Consider the following 21,948-nt stretch of genomic DNA (forward strand, 5'->3'; position numbering starts at 1 on the left):
ACTAATTGAATAAGTCTGGTGGAGCCATTTCAATTCCTCCTTGGTCTGATTTCTAGTTGAGGGAGCTGTCTGTGTTTGCACCGAATTACAAAATCATTGGGGATGCATGCAGTGGGCATGTACTCTGTGCATTTGGCAAATGTCCCATCTAAAGTGGAGAGGATTTATATTCAAAACACTGTCATGCTTTAGTTTCCTTCATTTTCAGGGACATCTTAAAGTCCCTGCATCGAGAAACCTGAGGGATCCGTTGACTCACCCCTTACATTTCTCGGTCAAGACTATGTGCATGTAAGAATGATGTCAAACCTGCAGAGTGGTCTAATCAGAGGGGGGTCATGGGGTTTAACAGTGCTTCAGAGATGGGTGTGGTTGAGGCATGAGCTTGATCCCCGGATTTGAGGATCCTTCTGCAAACGCTCACCGCGTGATCTGGCAGCCTGTTTCTGAATGATGATATTCAGAAAAAAAAAAAAAAAAAAAAAAAAAACAGGAACCGTGTGGATAACTGACCGACAGGGCCGCCTCTCTTCACACTGGGAGAAAATCCGCACGGTCGACCCGCAGATGGGTTGACTCCTTGCAGCCAGTTTGATCTCATTGTTTTCCACATGAGGCACTTTGCAGATTTCACCCAGTAATTCATTGTTGAGTCGGAGGCGGCCGCCCCGATGAAGTGTCGGCAGAGGGAGGAGGAAACCAGAGAGAGGAAGGAAACGAGGATAACGTCACGAAAAGCGGAGTCGGAGTAAAACGGGCTGAATAGTATTTAATGGACAACCCTTGATGCGGGCCGGGGACCGAGCTGCGGCTGGTCGTTGTGTTTGTTGACGCCGGAGCGGACAGAGATGTGTTTGTTAACTTGTCGGGCGTGAAAAAAGGCCAAAGCATTTTCGGAAAGGAAACGGCAGCAGCAGCAGCAGCAGCAGCAGCAGATATCATCTTTTTTCAGGAGCTCCAGCAAAGCAGAGAAATGGAAATGTGTGTAGCCCTCCTGCGTTTGCCTGTTTGCTGAAGGATTTGGAAACAGCCTCATCGTGACACACGGAGCTTTAAGTGGATCTCCTCTGCAGCTCGTTTGTTTTAATGAGTGAAAAAGACGCGTAGTCCGATCCTCCTCGGGATTTTCGGGACGTTGCTTTCAGTTTTTCTTTCTTTCTTTCTTTCTTTCTTTCTTTCTTTTTTTTTTTTTTTTTAACAGCAGCGAAATCATCGGGAGAATTAACAGGTAGCCACCCATTATCAAACACTGTGACAGCAGCCGCAGGCCAGCCTGCCGAGTGTAAGATGGCTGGGTGATGATGTGCCTCTTCATGGCATCATTTCGACTAAATTAATTTAGCTACATCCGCATTTTAGGAGCTCAGTATCTGAAAACAAGATGTGGTCAAGGCCTTCATCACTGTGCTGATCAATATGTGATGTAGCTCGCATTCATGGGGCCTGTCCTCATATTTGAATGCTCCAGGAACCTCTAAATGCTGCAGAAGGAGAAATGTGTGAAGCCACATACATGGCCTCTTTCTCTTTACTGCGGCTTTTATCCCAAGCCCAGGCCTACATGTGTAAACCTTGGGAGTGGACAGGGCCACACAGTTTCTCTTGACATTAACATTTACTCAGTGAGACATGCAGTGACTGTGTAGGCTCTGCACTCTCCTCCAGTTGCAAATATAACCATGCCATGTTGGTGTAGTCACACATCAGATGTGCATCCTCAGGGGTGGGGCCAGTCACACTTGGCATCTTTGAATTTCTGTCTCCTTGTGTTATAAAACATGCTCTCAAAGGCCAGTAAACGCCCTCAAATCTTTAAGGCAGCGCGAACATGCTTTATCCTACTCTACTTAACCCTCATCCTCCTCATCAGCAGCATCATGTAGGAGGGGGCCTCTTGTCTGCTACCAGGCCATGCATCAGTGCAGGTGGAATCTGTATGATGTGTTTTTTTTTTTTTTTTCACACTCCTCTACTCCCTGTCCATTGGCACGGCTTCAGCACAAATCTGCTCGCCCTCCAGTCGACGCTCACAGGCAACAAAAACAAGCACCCGAGCATCTGGCTGGACCCATCCATGACTGATCTGAGGCATAACGCCCCCCCCCCCCCCCACCCAGCTTTTCTTCTCCTCATTGGCTAAATGAGCAGCTGTGCCAGGAGACTGAGACCCATGATGCACCTCTTTTGGCTTCCATTATTGCTGTGTGATCCATCTGGTCGCAGGTCCCTCCAGGGAACAGTGACCTACTGTAGCTAATTGCTCCTCCTTGCAGGCTGTGCTGTATGCATGTTTGCTGTTGAGTGTTATCGTGAATTTGAATTGCTTCACAAATGCAAATACAGGCTGCCTGTCTGGGAAGCTGTTTGAATGTGTAACTGTGTTCCTATCAGGAACAGGAAACGCAGCTTCCCACTGAAAGCATGATGTGATGTAGACTGTGTGTGTGTGTGTGTGTGTGTGTGTGACCCCAGTTGGCCTGTAGCTAAAGGATACATCTCCTACCATCTCCTTTTTGGCCATTTTTATTTGTAGGAACCACACTGCCTCAGATTATGAGGGGGTGTGGGGGGGGGATCAACTTCTGACTTGATACACAGCCTGTATGTATGCAGTGTAACAGGTTCCCTCTGCTTTAAAGGGAGTGTTCACTCAGTATCTGCTGCGTGGTAGCGATGCTGGCTGCTCAATAGCAGCTTAGTCATTACAGATTATTCTCCTCAGTTAAACTAGGCATGGTTGCACAGCCATAAACAGATTACAAGGTTTTTTCTCACTGTGTGGGCTCAGTAAACCTTAGAGATTAAAATGTGGGTTTTTATTTTATTATTTATTTCCACAAATCAGGGACAAACGGTATTTTAAGTAAATTATTTTACTTAATTGATTCATTTTTGATGAAAGTGGGCCCCTGGATTATTGGATTATAAAAGCATGAAACTATGGCAATTCCAGTGGGACAAAAATCGTACATCAGCAGTCATTAGCTTTTTTTCATTTTGAGATGATACTTTATGTAAATCATGGTCTGACATTTGAAACCAACAGGTGACAGCTTGGACAAATCCAAAATGAGTGAGCTGGAGCAGCTTCGTCAGGAGGCCGAGCAGCTTAGGAACCAGATAAGAGTAAGTCAGATGTTTTTGCAATTAAATTTTCAGCTTTGGCATGAAAGTAGTGACATATTTACTTGTTGTGCTATGTCTTTTTTTCTCATCCTACGATACCATGTCCAACAGGATGCCAGGAAAGCATGTGGAGATTCAACCCTGACACAGGTAAATGCCTCTCAGTGTGATAGATAGATAGATAGATAGATAGATAGATAGTTTATTGATCCCTTGAAATTCAGATTCCAAAAAGGTGGTAAAATATGTAGCAATAATAAATGCCTATAAATCTGTTTGGGGATTTGATGCTGGTTGTTATTATTGACCATCAATATGGAAACATGATAATAAGCCCATGTGAGAACCCGGGAAATTTGTTTCTCAAGAAACTTCACTGTTAAACCTTCCATCACCCACATAGTTACCAATAAAAAGGGTGAATTTAATTACACCTAATTCTTTGATTAACCTATTCTCACAAACCTAGATAACTGCTGGTCTGGATCCTGTGGGGCGGATTCAGATGCGCACGAGACGCACCCTGCGGGGCCACCTTGCCAAGATCTACGCCATGCACTGGGGTTCAGACTCAAGGTTAGTCTACACTAAACCTAACATGCTGTTGACTTAATGCCTTTGTTGTTTTTTACTTTACTGTTGCTGTGCATCATTTGAACGTACCATTACAGTTTCCTTTGAAGTGGATCAGTAGAAAATGGACATTATGAATTGGCCAACTGATTCTTTGGCTCCCAGCTATAACAAGTGCAGATGAGATAATGCATTACATTTCAGTATGGAGTGTATGATATGGCAACGTGAAGAAATGTAAGTAAATGCTGGAGTCATAAAACCAACGTTACATCAGCCACTCTCAAAAGGAGACAAGGACTTATCAAATAACAACTATATCAAATATTGAATTATTTCTGGCTACATCCTATAAAAATCTATTTAGCACTTGACAATAACACTCAACTGTGATGTTGGTTAAATCCACATTTGGCTCAGAGTGAAACATTTCCATCAAAACCTGATCAAAAATATACAAACAAACACATAATGTATAATAAAGTGACCAAACCGGTGCAGGCTACCTAGCCGTGGTGATATGTGGTGGCCCTCAGTAGGCCTGTGTCTGTGTGTTGATGTATAAGATACATGTCTGTTGTCCAGAACCCTGACAACATCTAATGGCATGGTGCAATTATTCTGTGTTCAGCTCTTTGTAGCCGGACTGGTCGGTCTGTCCATCTCTTTAGTTCAGGCTGACATATCTGAACTATTGAATGGATTGCCAAGAAATTTGTGGAAATTCATGGTGCCCTGATGATGACTCATTATGACTTTGATGATTCTCCAATTTACCTGTATTACCATCCGTAGGTCAATGTCTTCATGTTTTTTTGGGGTTTTTTTTCCAAACAATCATGGTTCCAGGACGATTTATCCAAAAGGCTTTAGTGATTTCCTCACTCTTCCCCTAGAGCTTTCATGAGGTTTTAAAATGTCCCAAAAGCTATTTTAAGATAGATTGACGTGAACTTTGGTATAGACATGTCGATGAATTGTAATGACTTAATTTTTCATCTACCACCATCGTCAATGCTGATTGCCACTGCTAATTAGCAAACGTCAGCATGCTAACACACTACACGGAGATGAACATTGCAAATATTATATAGATGCTAAAAATCAGCAAATGTTAGCATTGTCATTGTCAGCATGTTAGCATACCTAAACTAGCACTTGGCTGAAAGCACCACTGTGCAGCCTGACCAAACTGCTCGGCTGTAGACTCTTGGTTTTGTTAAATCATTTGCAGACTTCAGGATCTGAACTCAGATTCACTGCATCATCTTAAGTTATCGTAAGCACAGATTTGGCAAACTGAGGAAATTTATATTGTTGTCTATGTGAGTTATGTTCTGTATGTTATTAAAGCAACTGACCATCCAACCGACAACTCATAGTTATTGTGTCATCTCTGAATGTGTCCCTCAAAAGAGGTTTGGAGAACATGTGAATGCATTCTGAAATAAGTTCTCGGATTTTCTTTCCTGTGTACCAAGTAAATCAGTCGCTGTGGAAGGTGTTTGCTATGCCTCTGCGCTGGCGACAGCCAGGGCTGTCGGGTTGTCCACCCGTTCAAATTTGGCACAAACATTCACTTGGACTCAAGGATGGAGTGAGTAGATTTTGGTGGTCAAAGGTCAAAGTCACAGTGACCTAACAAAACTTGGTTTTGGACTTGTGAAAATGATATCTCAGTAACGCCTTGAGGGAATTTCTGCAAATTTGGTACAAACATTCACCTGGACAAACGGATTTTGGTGGTTAAATGGTTGATTTGTAGCCTTATTCTAAAAATAGAGCTACAAATCAACCAGTCACAACACAGCTACAAACCGACAAATCAACTAACCAATCAGAATACAGCTCGGACTCAAGGATGGACTGATTAGATTTTGGTGGTCAGAGGTCAAAGGTCATTGTGACCGAACAAAGTACGTTTTTATCCATAACTCAAGAATTGACACAGCAGTTATGTCAATGTTTTACACAAATGGTTAATATTTTATATGACTCTTGATAAACTGGGATGTAACCTTAAACTAGTCTGAGTGGCATACAACTGTGGGGCTTTAATTCTTGTTTCAAATGAAGGCAGACAGTAGGCCTATTCATTTTTCTGAAAATTAACAGTAAGCCCAACCGAAGGCCCAGCACTAGTTGTGTAAAAATGCCAACAAAAAAGGTTTGAAATGTTTGAATGTTTTTTCTCTGCAGGCTTCTGGTTAGTGCCTCTCAAGATGGAAAGCTGATCATCTGGGACAGCTACACCACTAACAAGGTAAAGTCAGCTGATTCATTCTCCTCATCAGGCCATCAGCTGGATAAATAGCCACACTTGGCCTCTGTCCAAACTGGAAGTGAAAGTGGAATCAAGTCTTTCTATTGTAGGAGTGCAGTTGACTCATAATGGTTTCCTTTCGGTGTCGATACTGGCCCCATTTTTATGCTCTTATTGAGGGTTTGCATTGGGTTTCTTCTGTCCTAAAGGTTACATGTCTGTTTCTTCCAAATATCTTTCCCATCCTAGATACACGCCATCCCCCTGCGCTCCTCCTGGGTGATGACCTGTGCGTACGCCCCCTCTGGCAACTACGTGGCCTGTGGCGGCCTCGACAACATCTGCTCCATCTACTGCTTGAAGACGCGTGAGGGCAACGTCAGAGTCAGCCGGGAACTACCTGGCCATACAGGTGAGAGAACATCACACTCTCCGCCACCTCTGTTTGTGTTCGACTCCTCTGTTAGTCAAACTGATGAGACATTTCAGAGGAGCGCACATCAGTCCCCTGCCTCATGGGAAAGCTCCAGTCCCAAACCCCTAAACAATAAAGATTTCATTTACATGGTTAATTAATTGCAGGGCATCACAGTCTTAATGAGCTGAGACATTACGGAGAGTCTGTGAGACTGAGACACTATAGCTGCTGTGCCGCTGTACATTATTAGATTAAACACTTTCTATTTTGTTTTTGACAGTATCATGATATGTAATAGTTTTATGTTTGGATCTACAGTTTACTGTTTAATTAAGATAAATTCATTGGAAATCCATGAAATTAGACTAAATTTGTTACATCATTTCTGCCAATGGGCAAAAATACACCCCATTTATAACCAAAACAAATCCCAAAAAACAACAGTGATGATGTGACAAGTAAGATGTGGATTTTTGAGAAATGGGCTGTAACTTAATTTCAAGATACCTCTAGTGATGATATGTCCCCTTCATTTTCGTACTAAAATCGCACTAAATAGTGACTTCTTACTGTTCCGATGTTACAATACAGATTTGAGAAGCTCTGAGTTAATAGATTTTATACCAGTCACCTTCAGAGCAATCAGCTTTAGGAGCAATAGCAAGTGGTTTGCTTTGCTTGTTTTGCCTGCGTTTTGCCTCTCATCCAGCCTTCTTTATTGGTGGCTTTATGCTGCGTTACTGAATATTCACCTAAAAAGATGCTAGAGCTGACCATCAGTCAAAGAAAGGCACCCTCTGTAGTGAAAATACATGGTTATACATTATAGAAAATGTCTCTCAAGAAGACTAAATGATATGATGTAACAGTACACATATTTACATACAACAGCCTTTCTAATTAGTTTTTGTAAAACCAATATTCCCATCATAATTTGTTATTTACTAGATTGATATAAATGTATTTACATTTACATGCAGGAAATGCCATTTGAATATTCTCTCTGTCCTTGTCCTAATTTTTGTACCTAACGTTTGTACATTCAGTGTTAAGCTTTGTGTATTACAGTAGACGCTTGTAATGCCACTCTACAAGACATCTTAATGTACATACCTCCTTCACCATGGATGTTTAATTCAGTTCTGCAACAGAAACTCATCCAAGCATCTGTGCTTTCGGCCCTCTCAGGTTACCTGTCATGTTGCCGTTTCATTGATGACAATCAAATCATCACGAGTTCAGGAGACACCACATGGTGAGTGCCAAAAATCAACACACAGTGCAAACAGGCTTTCCTGATAGCTGATAGGTGTCTAAACTCTGCGCTCTCTGCCCCAGTGCACTGTGGGACATTGAGACAAGTCAGCAGACCACGGTGTTCTCGGGCCACAGCGGTGACGTCATGAGTCTGTCTCTGTCGCCCGACCTCCGCACCTTTGTGTCTGGAGCCTGCGATGCCTCGGTCAAACTGTGGGACATCAGGGACAGCATGTGCAGACAGACCTTCACAGGCCACGAGTCGGACATCAATGCCATCTGTGTGAGTGTGATCGGGGCACGAGAGGCCGCGTAACCAAACCTGTCTACAGCATTTTGTTTTTTAAATCTGGGATCGCAAACAGTTTAAAGGGCCACTTCACTAACACAAAGTTAACTGTTTATGATTATATCTGCAAAAATAAAAAAATATACATCATAAATATACATAAATATACAACTTGGCAGAAAAAAATGTAAACTTGAACCCAGAGATTAAACTAAATAGAACCAAAAATGTGTAACTATATATAATTTGCCGTCTGTTAAAAGATAAGGCTATAAGAAATTTAAACTTCAAATAACTGTCAATGAAGATCAGCCCAACCGTGGTGTAAAGTGGCGGTGGATCCCTCCTGTGTACTGTCTAATATGCTATCAACAGAGCAGCTCCGGGATTTGACTCTGTGACGTCACACGCTGCTTTGTCTCCGGCTTTGGGAGGGATTTAAACTGGGAGCATGCGAGAGGATTAACAAGATTATCAATTAACACCATATCTGAACATCGTGACCATTAGGAGAGAATCTCCAGTCGGAGTCTGGACTGATGCACCACACAGGTTTTATCAGAGATTGTGTGACAGGTGGACAGGTTCAGTATTAAAACATGGTGATCATCTTTTAGCCTGATCAGATTCAATCCAAGAGCAGTGGTTTGATATTAACTCATGAAGGAAGTGAGGACCTCCTCTCCAACACCTCAGGAGTGTCTTGATGAAGCTGTATGGTTTTTTTTTTTTTTTTTTTAAAGCAATCATCCAACTTCTTGCGCTTCTCCTCAGTTCTTTCCCAACGGCAGCGCCTTCGCCACAGGCTCTGACGACGCCACCTGCAGGCTGTTTGACCTGCGTGCCGACCAGGAGCTCAGCCTCTACTGCCATGACAACATCATCTGTGGCATCACCTCTGTGGCTTTTTCACGCTCCGGCCGTTTGCTGCTGGCTGGTTACGATGACTTTAACTGCAACATCTGGGACGCCATGAAGGGGGACAGAGCAGGTGGGTGCACCGGTGCGATGTCATGGAGTAGGCTGAAAAAGGTTCAAACTGGAGCTGAAGGAGGGGATTATATTTATTATGGAGCTACTTCATCGAGACATCAGGGGTCTTTTAATATTTTTTGTCATTTTTTGTTGACTCCAACCTGAAAATTTAGCTCAGTATATTTCTGCTGTGCCCTCTACGCACTTCAGCAGCTTTTAAAAATTCTCACGGCTCAATTTCAATGAAAAAATCATATGAATTAAATAACAGTCCTCGCAAAAAAGGTAAATGTATCATGTTGTATCACAGCTAAAAATGCAAAACTGACTCTTATCTGAGCTTCACCAAAGTTAAAAAGGATTTTGAAAAAAAAGAGAAACTGAAACTTTTTTTTTTTTTTTTTTTTAACAGAAAAGCAGTTAAGCACTTTTTATTTGAACAAGAAATCACGCCTGATTTTAATGTATAATTCAGAGTCTAATTTACCTCTTAAAAGGATGGAGAATTTTACCACTGTCTATATTCATGCATCAAAGTGAAGTTACACAGCGTGCTTTTGTTTTCAAATAAATTTCAGGGTAATGCATCTAACTGTGATACCTGGTTAAACTGCATAGGGTGAAAATGAAAAAGTGTTCAGTGCCCTTAAATAAGCACTGGTGAGTTGTATTTTCCTGCAAGTACAGGGACATTGAGGTAAAAATAGAAATCTGGACTGAGACCGAAGCTAACAAAAATAATACTGTGCTTCTGGTATCTACGTTTACTGTAGTCCGTCATTGGAGAGTTTACCTGCAAAATCCAACATAAAATCTTCATGACAGTAAATTAACCAAACAGATTTTCAATCGTTCTTTCCCATCGAGTAAGAACTGCAATTATTCGTTGATTGAATCGATTGGTAGAAAAATAATAAGCAAGGGTTTTGGACTGCTGGTTGGACAAAACAGGAGATGTCACCCTGAGGGTTGTCACAGGCATTTTACACTGTTTTCTGTCATCTTATAGATAAATGATTAATGACATGATTATTTAAAAAATAAATGCAGATTAGAAGAAGAAGAATTATTAGTTGCAGCCCTACATTAAATCATTTAACACACACAAGTTTACATATGATTATTTCTGAGGAAACGGAGCTCCATGCTAGACTTACCAGTGGTTTCACACATTCCTCTTTCAGTCAGATTTCCCATGTTCACAGCCTGATTTTGTACAAAATGCACATCAGTGGTTAAACGGTCCAACCTGTGGTGCAAGTTAAAGCACAAACAAACACTAGCTTTCTGTGTTCTGTGCGGCTTTTAAGAAGTTTCAGAACAGTCTGCAGAGCAAAACATTTCACAGCAACAAGTCTCCTTTTGTTTGTCCTCATCCCTCCTGCAGGAGTCCTGGCCGGCCATGACAATCGTGTGAGCTGTCTGGGTGTGACGGATGACGGCATGGCGGTGAGCACCGGGTCCTGGGACAGCTTCCTTAAGATCTGGAACTGAGCCATGCACATAAACAGCAAACACACGTCCAACAGACAGACACCGCTGGGACACAGTTTGCACCCTGTATTCACACTGTATGTAAGATTCAACAAACTGCAACATTGTACTGTACATAATATATATGACTTAGGTATGAGTTTACACACACACACACACACACACTATATGCAGGACAAGACGACACAAGACCTGAACATATGCCTACACTACCTACAGCTGATTTAAGTACACAGCAGCAAGGCTACAGTAACCCCCCCCCCCCCCCCCCCCCACACACACACACACACACACACACACACACACACACATACATATATATATATATATATATATATATATATATATATATATATATATATATATATATATATATATATATATATATATATATATGAAAATCTGTAAAATGTCAAAATGTGACCAAATACAGTTGAATCCTCAGCTGCCCAAATTAAAAACACAAATTCCACTATTACCTGAAGCCTTTTAACACATCTAACACACAGTCTCTCTCTCTCTCTATCTGTCTCTATATCTCTCTCTCTCTCACTCACACACACACACACACACTCACAGAGTTTCCTGAGAGACACAGCTCCTCCAGTTAAACGGGAGAAGAAGTAATTGGACAATTCTGTCTTTGTTTACATTGAAGTCAAAAATGCACTTCAGACAAGTCTTTCTGTACTATTTTTGTCTCTGTACCGCACGTATCTCAGCAATGGTAATGTGAAGGAAAAATGGTCATGTAAGAGAATCACTTGAGTCCATTAACACTTAAATAAATAAATAACTTACAGACAGGGTGGACCGGTGATCAACACAGTCCCAAGAAAAACTTCATCTGGCTCAAAACATCATGTAGTCACTGTTTTTATAGAAATGTACCCCCACATACAGTACGTTGGTTCTGAAGTTTTCTTTTATTTTGAACACTTATTTTATTCATGTTCTCCCTGTGTGCCTCAGATACACTTGAAGGATTATTAATAGAGAATATTGATACAGTTAAATTAACTCAAAAAGAGCTGCGATTCAGAAGGTGGGTGAAAAAGAGAACCATTATAAGACACATCTTAATAAAGCAGGAGCCAGTATTCATACTTTGACTTTGTCAGTGTATTATCTGGACATTATGATGGTATAATTGTACATAATATTAATAAATAATAGCCTCTCCTGCCAGTTTTTGTGGTTTTGTGTTTCTTTTTTTAAAGCACTGTTTCTAAGAAAATGTTCTTGATTTGGAAAGTGATAACGTGAGTGTGTTCAGGTGCAGTTTAGCCTGGTATATAACTGTTCCAGTACTGATGTGCAACACATACAATGACTTGCTGTTAAAATACCATCGGTGCAGTTTCTCAATAGCCTTGTTGCTTGGCAAATAGTGCCTCCAAATGACCCACATAAAATACATCTAAAAATAAAATAAGTAATAATAAAAGTTTTAAATTTGGGATTATATGAGCACCTTTTTGGGGAAGCAACAGTTGTGGTTCCCCACAGAAAACCAATAAATGTACTTAATCAGTAACGTCTGAGAGGAACCTGATCTTGTCACCAGGGAAACTGTTTCTCAAATGTTATGAATCAGTGGTTCTGTGCTACTGAACAAGCAGAAAAAGGACAACTCGACGGTGTTCAGGTCACAGTAATGTAAGTTAATATCTATTCAAATTATTCATTAACAAACTAAAAGATTAAGTAAGAGTAGTTCACCTTTTTTGTTTTTCCTTTTCTGCTGATAGAAATTTAACTGCAATGTTTTATACTGGAAGATTTTTTTTGTTTTTGCCTCCACCCACCAGGTGGGGCTGCAGCTCAGTCATCTGTGGTTCTCAAAAAAATGGATAAAAGCTTTATCCATTAATACTTTGTCTTTTAGTCAGTTAATTAAATCCAGTAATAGTGTAAATTGAACTGTGCCTGTAAAGTGGAAAGTGTCCCCTTGTAAAGTAGCTGTGTCATATTTGTCAGCAGATTTCAGCACCATCATGTGGTTAAACACAGAATAGATCCACTCCGTTCACCTCTGTATTGCTTTAAAAAAAAAAAAAAGTGTAAATTATTATTCTGATTTATGTTTAGTCCCCTGGTAATATTAACTCAAAGAAATGTACTTTAATGTTCTTTCAATATTGTGTGATGGACATTTTTAACGATCCAAGAAATGAAACAAGACTAATACTGAGATCAAGGTATTTTTATTTTTCAAACAATTCTGTATTAAGACATGAATTCATTCAACACAATCCTTTGAAAGTTTAAAGTTTATCATTCTATGAAATACAATCTGGAGTTAACCTCTCACAAGTAACACAGACGCGCGCGCACACACTAAAACATTGCAAAGATGTTTACCGTCTTTAAAAAAAAGTTATTGAAAAAGAATAATAGATATTGTAGTTCTGTCCAAAGATCCACGTTGTTTTCGAGCTCCCCAAGTTTGTTCGTTTTGCCTTGCTCCCAGCTACAGCTGCTAATCCGTTCATACATCATTGATTAGAAATATAAGCTATGAGAGAGGTGTGCCGCCTCAGAATATTAGCTATCATCCATTTATCAATACTTAAAAGTTCATAAAGGCAGTTTCTGGGATTTCACCACAGCAAAACAAGAACAAGCATCCCAACAAGTGACTGTGTTAAACCGACAGAGAGAAGCAGTTATTTCTTGTGATTACAAACAGAAGTAAAAGTACAGAACAATTTCTGTAACAAGCGACACACAAACCAGCCTACATTCAGTCTGCCAAAGGCCACTGACGAATCACGTCCTGCAAGCCACACTGATTGGGACAGCCATGGTTTTGATTTGTTCAAATGCTTGTATTGCTTTTAAAAAGAAACGTCATCTACACCTTCAGCACTCCACCTACAGCCCAGTGGCGCCTCTTTTCTCTCTGATGACAAACTTTGTGCATCTTGGCTGCTCAGAGCCAAGTTACAGGAATTCTGCAGTCAAATCTGACACACACCTTCCTTAAAACTAAAGAGTTGTGAGGTTCACGTCTTTTAATGGCTCTTGGCATGAAATGAAAAAGCACTTTCATACCTTAAGGTGCTTTTTAGAGGAATCAACAACCAGATCTACTCTTCTCTGTCAAACCACAACCCACTGTAGGAATTTGCTGCATGAAATTAGACTACATTTCATTCTCATAAGTAATATTTAGAAGTGACTGGCTCATTAAAGTTGATGACATATTGTACTATCTCACCAAATAAACAGATGTAAATACTTAACACAAGGAATTAATTCTGATGTCGAACCACAAGAGTTTGGAGCTTGTTTTGAGATGTCTTGTTTTTTTATTGGTAAAATGAGGGTCTTAATAAAATAAACTCCAAGAATTCACTTGTTTTGCTAACCAGAACACAACTATGCAATGAAGATGATTAAATAAATGTGGGGCTATGGTTTTTAATAAATGTCTTCTCCTACATGTATTGGATATTCTTGTGAAAGCAGCACAAAGGGACCAAATTTAAATTGAGCAGTCAAGTATTTACAGTTTAAATCTCCTGTGTTTAGACTTAGTCAACTGAAGTAGTTTAATGCACAATGTTAAGCTTGTGCACTGCAGCCGAGGTAGAAATACAGGTTATTCCAAGTAAATCTTACACTGTGCAACATAAGTGCGTGTGTTAAAGGACAACTCCACTGATTTTACACATTAAACTCTGTTGACAGGTCTTGTTGAAAAGTTGTCTAAAGCCTTTTGTGGATCCTGTGTGAAATCTGATTAACTGGTGTTGAGTCAGGCAGAGGTGATGTGACCTGCTCCTCACCTCTGGTTGAGGCTCATTAGCCTGGAGCTCGATCACCAACACTGAGTGGTCAGACCCATTGTGGGTAATGTAGGATATGGATAGAAGAATGTTTTTATTCTGCTGCATCATTTTGATTATTTTTTTTTAACGGTCCCTCATGAGACAATGGTCCAGAAGAAGACCAATGCTAAATCAGTGGAGTACCCTTTAATTACATTTAACCACACAGATCCCAGTTTATTGTGGGCACCCTGCATGTCAGTGTCATTACTTGTTAAGTTTAATTACAATCCAAAAGTTCAAAAGTGATCAAAGAGATCACTGTCTGTGCATTGTATCTGAATTACGATTTAAGACGGTGAGACAAATTGTTTTCAAAAATTATTTTTGCAACATTAAATTCATTGTTATCAAGTGCACTGAGTGAGGCTACAAGGCAGCACATAACATGTTGCAAAAAAAAAAGGCAGAGGAAATGTCCGACCATGGCTCTATGTGCTTAGTGTTGGGGCGTCACTTCAACTTCATATCGTGGTGACACAAATGAGTAAAACTAAAGTTATCAGGGAACATCAATAGACTAGGGCCTTTGTGTTCTGTAATAGTCAGTGACTGATCGATGCGTTTATCACTTGCCAAATGTTTGCCTTTTTTTGATAAACTCTCAAAGCCAAGAGCCACTAAACTCACGAAGGCCATTACGCTATTCACGTCACCACTGTACCACCTGTGTCCTGATCCTCATCGTCACCTGAGCATATTAACAGCCTGTCAATTTCACATAGGCAATTTACACCAGACACCACGAGTCCGACACCAATCTATGAGTCAGCACGCGTGTCTGAATCACAGCCACAGTTGGCTCTTCTGGTTACCAGAGGACAGACATCATTTTTCTGTCTGGATAACTCAACAGAAATGTTGTAGTAATTGACACTGCCCAGCTGTCTCGGCGGACTACTCGCTTCACTACGACCAACTAGTTAGACTGGTTACATACCGACAGGTTTGACGACTGCTGAGTGAATGAGGAAAATAAAACTCCATCTCTCTGTTATACTCAATGACAGCTTCTATCTCTGCCTTAAATACATTGTGCTTTGATTAATAGAGTGGAACACATTTTTATATAAATACAAATCTGTCTTATAGATGTACATTCACTTTCATTTCTCAATATAGGCTAATTTACATATTTTATAAAATAAGCTTTTTAGAATATATCAAGCTACTTTCCCCACTACAAGATTAAACAATCAACATCATTAAAGAATAAGCGTTTACCTCAACTTTGCTGCAAGAACTTACATTTTCTGAGCAGACATCACACACAGTTTAATTTGATCTGTAGTACTAAGTTTTCTTCTACAAACATGTTTCATTTGTATGGCTTTTCTCTATGCTGGCTCCCACTGTGAGTAGATCCTCTACATGTTACACTGGATTAATTGGACATGTATTTATATTTGTTATTGCAACTTTCTGAATGGATAATCGTCTGTTGATAGTTTTAGGTTGGATATGTGGTGCCAAAAAAGCATTTCAAGTCCTTCTAAGGGTCTTCTGGAATTGACTTAAGTGCACTTAACTGGCACATGATATTAGTCTTAACAAGGGAGCGAAAATAGTCTCTTCTTCATGTGATTTCAAGTAAGAGACAAGTGGGGTGTGGGGGCTGGGGGGCTCAAAACCCATCCTAAAACTTCTCGCCTTCCCAACTCCAAGGCACTGCTTAAACTGTAAACATGGCAGATTGGAAAAAAAATAATAATAATGATTTGGCTATAAAAAGGATGAGTGCCAGAACTCCTGGTGTATTGTAATTGAGAAATTTGAAATGTAGGTCATGGCACACAACATATGTAAGAATAAAAACACATTCGCTAAAGGGGAAAACAACCTTGATACAGTACTACATACTCTATTTCAATGGCTTACATGCACACCAAAGTATCTGCTTGAGATATAGTCATAAATGTGTGTTTAGCGAAGTGAAAGTGCTTTCCATGCTCATTTACAGTTTGTTTTATAATCTTACCGTAAAATTAACAATCTATTTATATAATCTTTGATTAAACGCTCTCTGCCCTGACCTTACACCACATTCTTAATAGCTTTCTTTTTTTTATGCATATGATATATCTCCTTAGCTTAAAGCGTGACTTTTAGCAGACTATCCCACTGATCACTAGCCAGGATTCCTTTTATAACATCCAAAAGCTTTTCATGCTGGCAGTCTCACAAAAACATTACAGTTGCATTCTTTTAGCATCAACATGGCAGCATTGATTTATAGGAAGATGATCTAACTTGCTGAAAAATGAAATTATATTCCAAACAACTCCATGCTGATTAGGTGCACGATAGGAGTGAGTAAAACCATCGTGGCCTGCTGTGGCAGCACAGTGTTGTCGTAAACACGTCAAACACTGTGCAAAAAGCTTGATTCATGTGTTGACCTACCAGCTGCTGACAAAAAACCACCAGGCCACTTTCTGATAACGCTGCCTCCTACTTCTGCTGTCCTGCCTAGTGTATAAAAGCACAATATCTCCCTTATGCAGCTGCCTAAACAAAGCGGATACTTCATTCACCCAAAAAAAAAAAAAGGGGAGGGAGGGGTATGTGCACCACTAACAAACACATTGAGTCAAGCTCTATAGGAAACCCCAAGCAGCTAATAAAGCATAATACCATAGTAATCGTGACAAGCTAGCTGACTCTTTGGATTTATATCCTGAAAGGAAAAGTGGTTAGTGATCTGTGGGAATAGTTTCATCTCAAATCTCTATAGTCAAATAAACTCTATTGCCTTTGGCCTAGGTTCATCCCCCCGTAATAGAATATGCTGTGAACTTTGGCAGAATGTAAAGATATGAAATATATTAAGTCTCAAGTGTTCCAGCCGTGTTCTCCAAAGTGCCTGATGAGATGGAGTCCTCTGTGGTATTGCAGAGTCGCCCTACATTAAATCTATCCACTGGCCCAAGACAAATAAGAACTGTACCACACTAAGAGCTGTTCCACTGCAATCCCCTGGACAAACACGTCTCACAAAAAGATCCACTCTAACAAAAATAGTCTAAGAACTGAAATATATTACAGTAGAGTAGATCACTGTGGTAGGAGGGTGAAAGGACCCTGAAAATGATCTCCCTTCATCGCTATAATCTCAGTGACACCCTCCTTCCACATTTCTCCAATGTCCTCCTTCACTGATAATTGTCCCATCCCCTCTCTCCTCCAAAGTTGTCACCATACTCCCCCGAACTTATACCAGCCAAATACATGAACTCTCCTCTTCAAACAAAGACTCCACAAGAATAGAATATATTGCAATATAATGGCAATATAATTACAGTAAAATTAAGAATACCAGTAGGCTAATACCAATACAGAATCACTACATACAAATATCAAATTTTTGTATTTTGTAAATCTACGAAAACAAAAACTTTAGATACAAGCCTGATGAGTCAAATAATTAATGGTTTCACCTAAACCATAGAAAAAAGGCAAAGCAGGAGATTTCACAGTACTTATTCTGAGTACTGAACATTTATGAGACTTGTGATTGTTATTTTTCTTTTAATTTTATTTATTTGTTTTTAAACTGAAATTTATTTTGCTTTTGAAGCATTCAAGGCTTACTTGCCGTGATTAAGAGTTGCCACACAATTTGCCATTCAGGCCAAAAGTTATTGAGAGCAGGACCTCAGGTAACTGTCTATCATTGAACAAGCTACTTTATCCTGACTTTTGTAATATCTTTTGTACTAAATCCTTCCTTTAAGCCTTCCTAATATTGTGAAATCCCCAAAACAAAGGGGAACCACAAGCCACTGCAGATGGGTTTACCAGCATTTTATTATTTGTTGTCCATGTGTCCAGTGGCAACACACTGAATGGAGGCTATATAAGAGGCCCGCAAATGATTCAGATCTAAGTGTCAGGTGCTAACTATTTACAGCTTCATTTCAACATACAGTATTGGTAAATAATGCCTTCCTCAAAATGTACTGCAGAACCATCAAGGAATGTTTTTAACATACTTCACAATTAGGAACTAAATTGTTACGACTGAACACAGGTCCACCAAGTAAAGTAAATCAAGACAAGAATATATACAGTACAAATTAATAGATGGTATTAACATTTGAAGCTCATCTGTGTTTTTTCATGATGATTCCAGGGAGAGTGTTATCAGGGGGCCTTGGTAGAAAGTGTTTCTTGAGGAGTGTAGGCTGGAATGAATTTAAATATTATTTGTGTTTGTGTATGTGTGTGTGTTTGTCTTTGAGAGTTTGTACGTGTGTCTTTGGAGCATGAGTGCGTGAGTGAGATCGAGCTGGAGAGAAAGCGAGAGAGGTGTTCATGTTTGTGTGCATGCGTTTGTGAGAATTTCGGATGCACTTCCTTCTCCAAACCCTGCTGGGTTCCACACACTGACCAGAGCAGCTGTTCCTTCACCAGTTCATGATGCAGTTTCTGTTCAAGGTCATGAAGTACACCTGGCTGCTGCCGCCAGACCGCACTGATGCAAAGAACACCTGAGGGACAGCACGGACACAAAAGACATGTATATCAGTAACATCTCCAAGTTCAGCTGCTATTGGTGACCTTACAGTGACATGCTCTAAGGGCTTGCAACTCTCACTTTGTCATTTCTCTCACAAAGGAACTTCAGCCTCTGGGCTCTTTTGTGCATGAAGACACCATCCAGGTGTCCAGTCTCCACAGAGCGGATCTCAATGGCCTTTTCTCCCCAGCCCATGATCTGATTCGAGCAGATATGAGCTGCAAGGCAAAGTGTCGTATTAGTACAAAGATAACTGATTAAAGTTCATACAGATGATGCATCCACTTTTATCCTAAGTGTGTTTGTTTTTGCATTTGACCCATACCAACAGATGTGGGCATCTCTCCCCACTGCAGGACCACGTCCTTGATGATGCGTCCATAGGTGTTGACATAGACACCCTCGTCCTCGTAGCACAGCAGCATCTCCATGCCATCTGAGCTGGGCAGGAACACAATTGCGTGCGGTGTCACGTGGCTCTGGATCTGTTTTAGATGAAAACAGAAGGGATGAGCTCCTGTAGGTTTCACATCTCCCAACACTGCTGTCTGCCAGCTGTACAACTTACATGCACAGGGATATAAATGTCATAGTTGTTTCCAGAGTCCACATCAATGGCATGGAAACCAGCACAAGAGCCATAGATGACCTTCAACCTCTGACCCTCCTCCACTGTCAGGTCAACCAGGACAGGCCTGTGCGGCAGGTCTGCAAAAGACTGGTTAAAAGGAGTGGAGGCTTTTAGGGGCAGAAGGTGAGTGTGAGAACATAATCAACTTGAATGCTCTTCTGGTTGACTGATCTAGCATAACTAATCCAGCTCATAAGAAAGGAGACACTTACCTTGAAGGCCATGAATTTGTGATAAGGTTTGGGTGCCCAAGCATACACTTCCACTGCATTCTTCAAAGCAATCACCAGGAACTTTATCCTCTCATATTTCACTAGACAGAACAATAAGGCCATCTGATATCAGACACTTGTTATAAATAATTCACTCTGCCAAATGCATTTATGAGAATTTGCCTCAAGCAGAATAGACAGTAGTGATAAATAGCCATCATCTGTCACTTACCAACTTTGTAGTGCACGCAGCCCTCCATCTCCCCCACAGTGGTCCAGCCTTGCTTCTTCTCCACCTCAGGGTCATTGTGGAGGATCTTATTCCTCAGCCAGGCCAGGTAGTAGACACGCACCTTGTTTTTCTTGCCTTCATGGACACAGTAGGAGATCAATTACAAATAATACTAAAGGAATTGTTTAAATGCCTTTACATTGCTGGAGAACACAATATAGAACTTTAGATTAAATAATGCACTTAAATACCATTTCAGTTCAAGTTTTAAATAGTGCTTGAAGTTACTGACAAATTTCTAAACTTGTGTTTTAGCTGAGCGAACATGCTGGCTGCCTCTACCACCGCATGTTTCTCAAAGTAGATATCTCCTAAAAACATCAGTAATCACCAACAAAACATCATCACATTATTAATATAGTATATTAAAAAGCATATTGATACTTGATCAATAACTGTCACCCCCCAATACCAGCAATTTAGCTTGGTATTCTGATGAAGGTGAGGTATTTGTTCAAAAATATTGTAATAGCTTTTGTCAGTATCTCCAAGCTCTACACTACACAAAAATAAAAACAGTGTCACTGTGATTCTGAAGTGCAAAGTCAAAATTCAAAAAAAAAAATAAAAAATTCTGAAAGCATTAGCACAATTTGGCATCTAGTATTTGGCATCCCATTAAAGAGAGTATTCTTGTGCCAAAAGCACAGGCAGCTTCAAGCGACTGTAGTGAGAGCAGACTGACGAAGAGCAGCATTAACGACCTGATATAGTGATGAGCAGGTTGAGGCCCTCCAGGACGTCCATCTGTTGGAACCTGCGGGAGTTGATGAGGGGGTAAACCTTGCCCTGACCGCTACGGTCCAGCAGCTTCAAACCGTTTTCGGTGCCCACCAACAGGTTCACACCTGGGGACACACGTGCACAAACACACAGCTTTTTCACTGCGCATGCAATGATTCTAATTATTGCCTTTCCACTAGCTACTGCTAAAAATAACTTCGCAGTGTCCCTGTGTTGCAACTCCTGGTATTTGTCATCTTGAATAATTTTATTTTCCATTAACATTTCCCTATGATAACCACCACCGTATTTCATTTTGTTTAAAGGAGAAGTATAACAGATCATTTTAATGAATACATGATGTCACTGTGTGTGACATAACCCATTAACTAGTATATCTACAAGCATATGTGTAGATGGAGAAGAGAGACTTTGCAGTTCACTGCTAATAATGCACTGAGTTTGTTACAGAAAAACACAACTAGGTAACTTTTTCTCCCTAAGTCACACGGGCAAAGACTGAAGAATTTATTTCATGAATATGGCTTTGATAATGAAAGCAGAGACACCACGTTCTCTCATGGAGACTTATTAAAACAGTTAAAGGTACACCAGTGGCCTCAAATCTAATTTTCTTGTAAGATGTTTTCAATTTTGATTGCATTTGCAACCAGAGCTCTGCTGGAGCTGACATATTTGTTGGAGATAAGGAGGGTTAAAATAACTTGGCTCTGACACCGACTGATTTTCTCTCTGTTTTCAACCTGAGTGTGATTACTTGAAAGATGTACGACATTTTAAGTGATATAGTTAGTTTAAGGTATCTAATCTCCGTGTTTTGCATTTACATTCAAGTATTTAATCTGTTCTCACCCCAAAGTGCAGCACAGAGGATCTCAGAGTTAAATCTCTTCTTGTACTTGCGGATCTCCGGTGTGTCATTGGGGGGGCGTGTGTTGGTGGGATTGACATTCACCATGGATCCTTTTCTCACCTCCATCTTCAGTTGCTCAAACCTGGAGCCTAAACATGGAGGCAGCAATGGAAATGACTTAATTTTGGAGGGAAAACACCAACCAGGAAAAACTGGTACAAGGTTTGGAACTACACACAAATCTTCCATTCATCATTTTAAAGGGAAATAACAGCTGATTATCAAGTTACAATTGTATGAAATTTATATTTTAATGTTATACAAAATATTCTCTCAGTCTTGAAATTAAACTGTATAATTTCATCTCCCAGTGTATTTTATTGCACAAGAAATAATGTCAAAGGCTAAGTCTTGAATTCTTTTGCAATCAGGTGTAGCATCATTGTTTAATGTTCAAGTTGCTGCA

The 21,948-nt window shown here is 40.2% G+C and overlaps 2 protein-coding genes across 4 annotated transcripts in view; one reads left to right on the top strand and one right to left on the bottom strand.

Moving 5' to 3' along the window:
• The first annotated feature begins 363 nt into the window (after nucleotides 1-363).
• On the top strand, nucleotides 364-10,684 carry gnb2 (guanine nucleotide binding protein (G protein), beta polypeptide 2). Its single transcript, XM_071461246.1, has 10 exons — nucleotides 364-1,228; nucleotides 3,047-3,126; nucleotides 3,238-3,276; nucleotides 3,596-3,702; nucleotides 5,899-5,962; nucleotides 6,212-6,374; nucleotides 7,569-7,635; nucleotides 7,719-7,920; nucleotides 8,701-8,917; nucleotides 10,289-10,684. Exons 2-10 carry the CDS (start codon nucleotides 3,070-3,072, stop codon nucleotides 10,393-10,395), a joined length of 1,023 nt encoding a protein of 340 aa, XP_071317347.1. The 5' UTR covers nucleotides 364-1,228; nucleotides 3,047-3,069; the 3' UTR covers nucleotides 10,396-10,684.
• A 1,902-nt stretch (nucleotides 10,685-12,586) lies between these two features.
• mink1 (misshapen-like kinase 1) overlaps nucleotides 12,587-21,948 on the bottom strand; it is a 33,194-nt gene continuing 23,832 nt past the window's right edge. For all 3 annotated transcript variants that reach the window (XM_071461549.1, XM_071461552.1, XM_071461550.1), the window contains exons 24-31: nucleotides 21,482-21,631; nucleotides 20,590-20,733; nucleotides 19,826-19,960; nucleotides 19,594-19,694; nucleotides 19,319-19,468; nucleotides 19,076-19,235; nucleotides 18,829-18,968; nucleotides 12,587-18,721 (exon numbers count right to left, since the gene is read on the bottom strand). In XM_071461549.1, coding sequence (XP_071317650.1) covers nucleotides 18,638-18,721; nucleotides 18,829-18,968; nucleotides 19,076-19,235; nucleotides 19,319-19,468; nucleotides 19,594-19,694; nucleotides 19,826-19,960; nucleotides 20,590-20,733; nucleotides 21,482-21,631 — 1,064 coding nt within the window. In that variant the 3' untranslated portion in view covers nucleotides 12,587-18,637. The remainder of the gene's footprint in view (nucleotides 18,722-18,828; nucleotides 18,969-19,075; nucleotides 19,236-19,318; nucleotides 19,469-19,593; nucleotides 19,695-19,825; nucleotides 19,961-20,589; nucleotides 20,734-21,481; nucleotides 21,632-21,948) is intronic.

The sequence above is a fragment of the Trachinotus anak genome, unplaced genomic scaffold (genome assembly GCF_046630095.1).
Source record: "Trachinotus anak isolate AG129_WGS33_773 ecotype Australia unplaced genomic scaffold, CSIRO_AGI_Tana_v1 ptg000024l, whole genome shotgun sequence".
Lineage (NCBI taxonomy): Eukaryota > Metazoa > Chordata > Actinopteri > Carangiformes > Carangidae > Trachinotus > Trachinotus anak.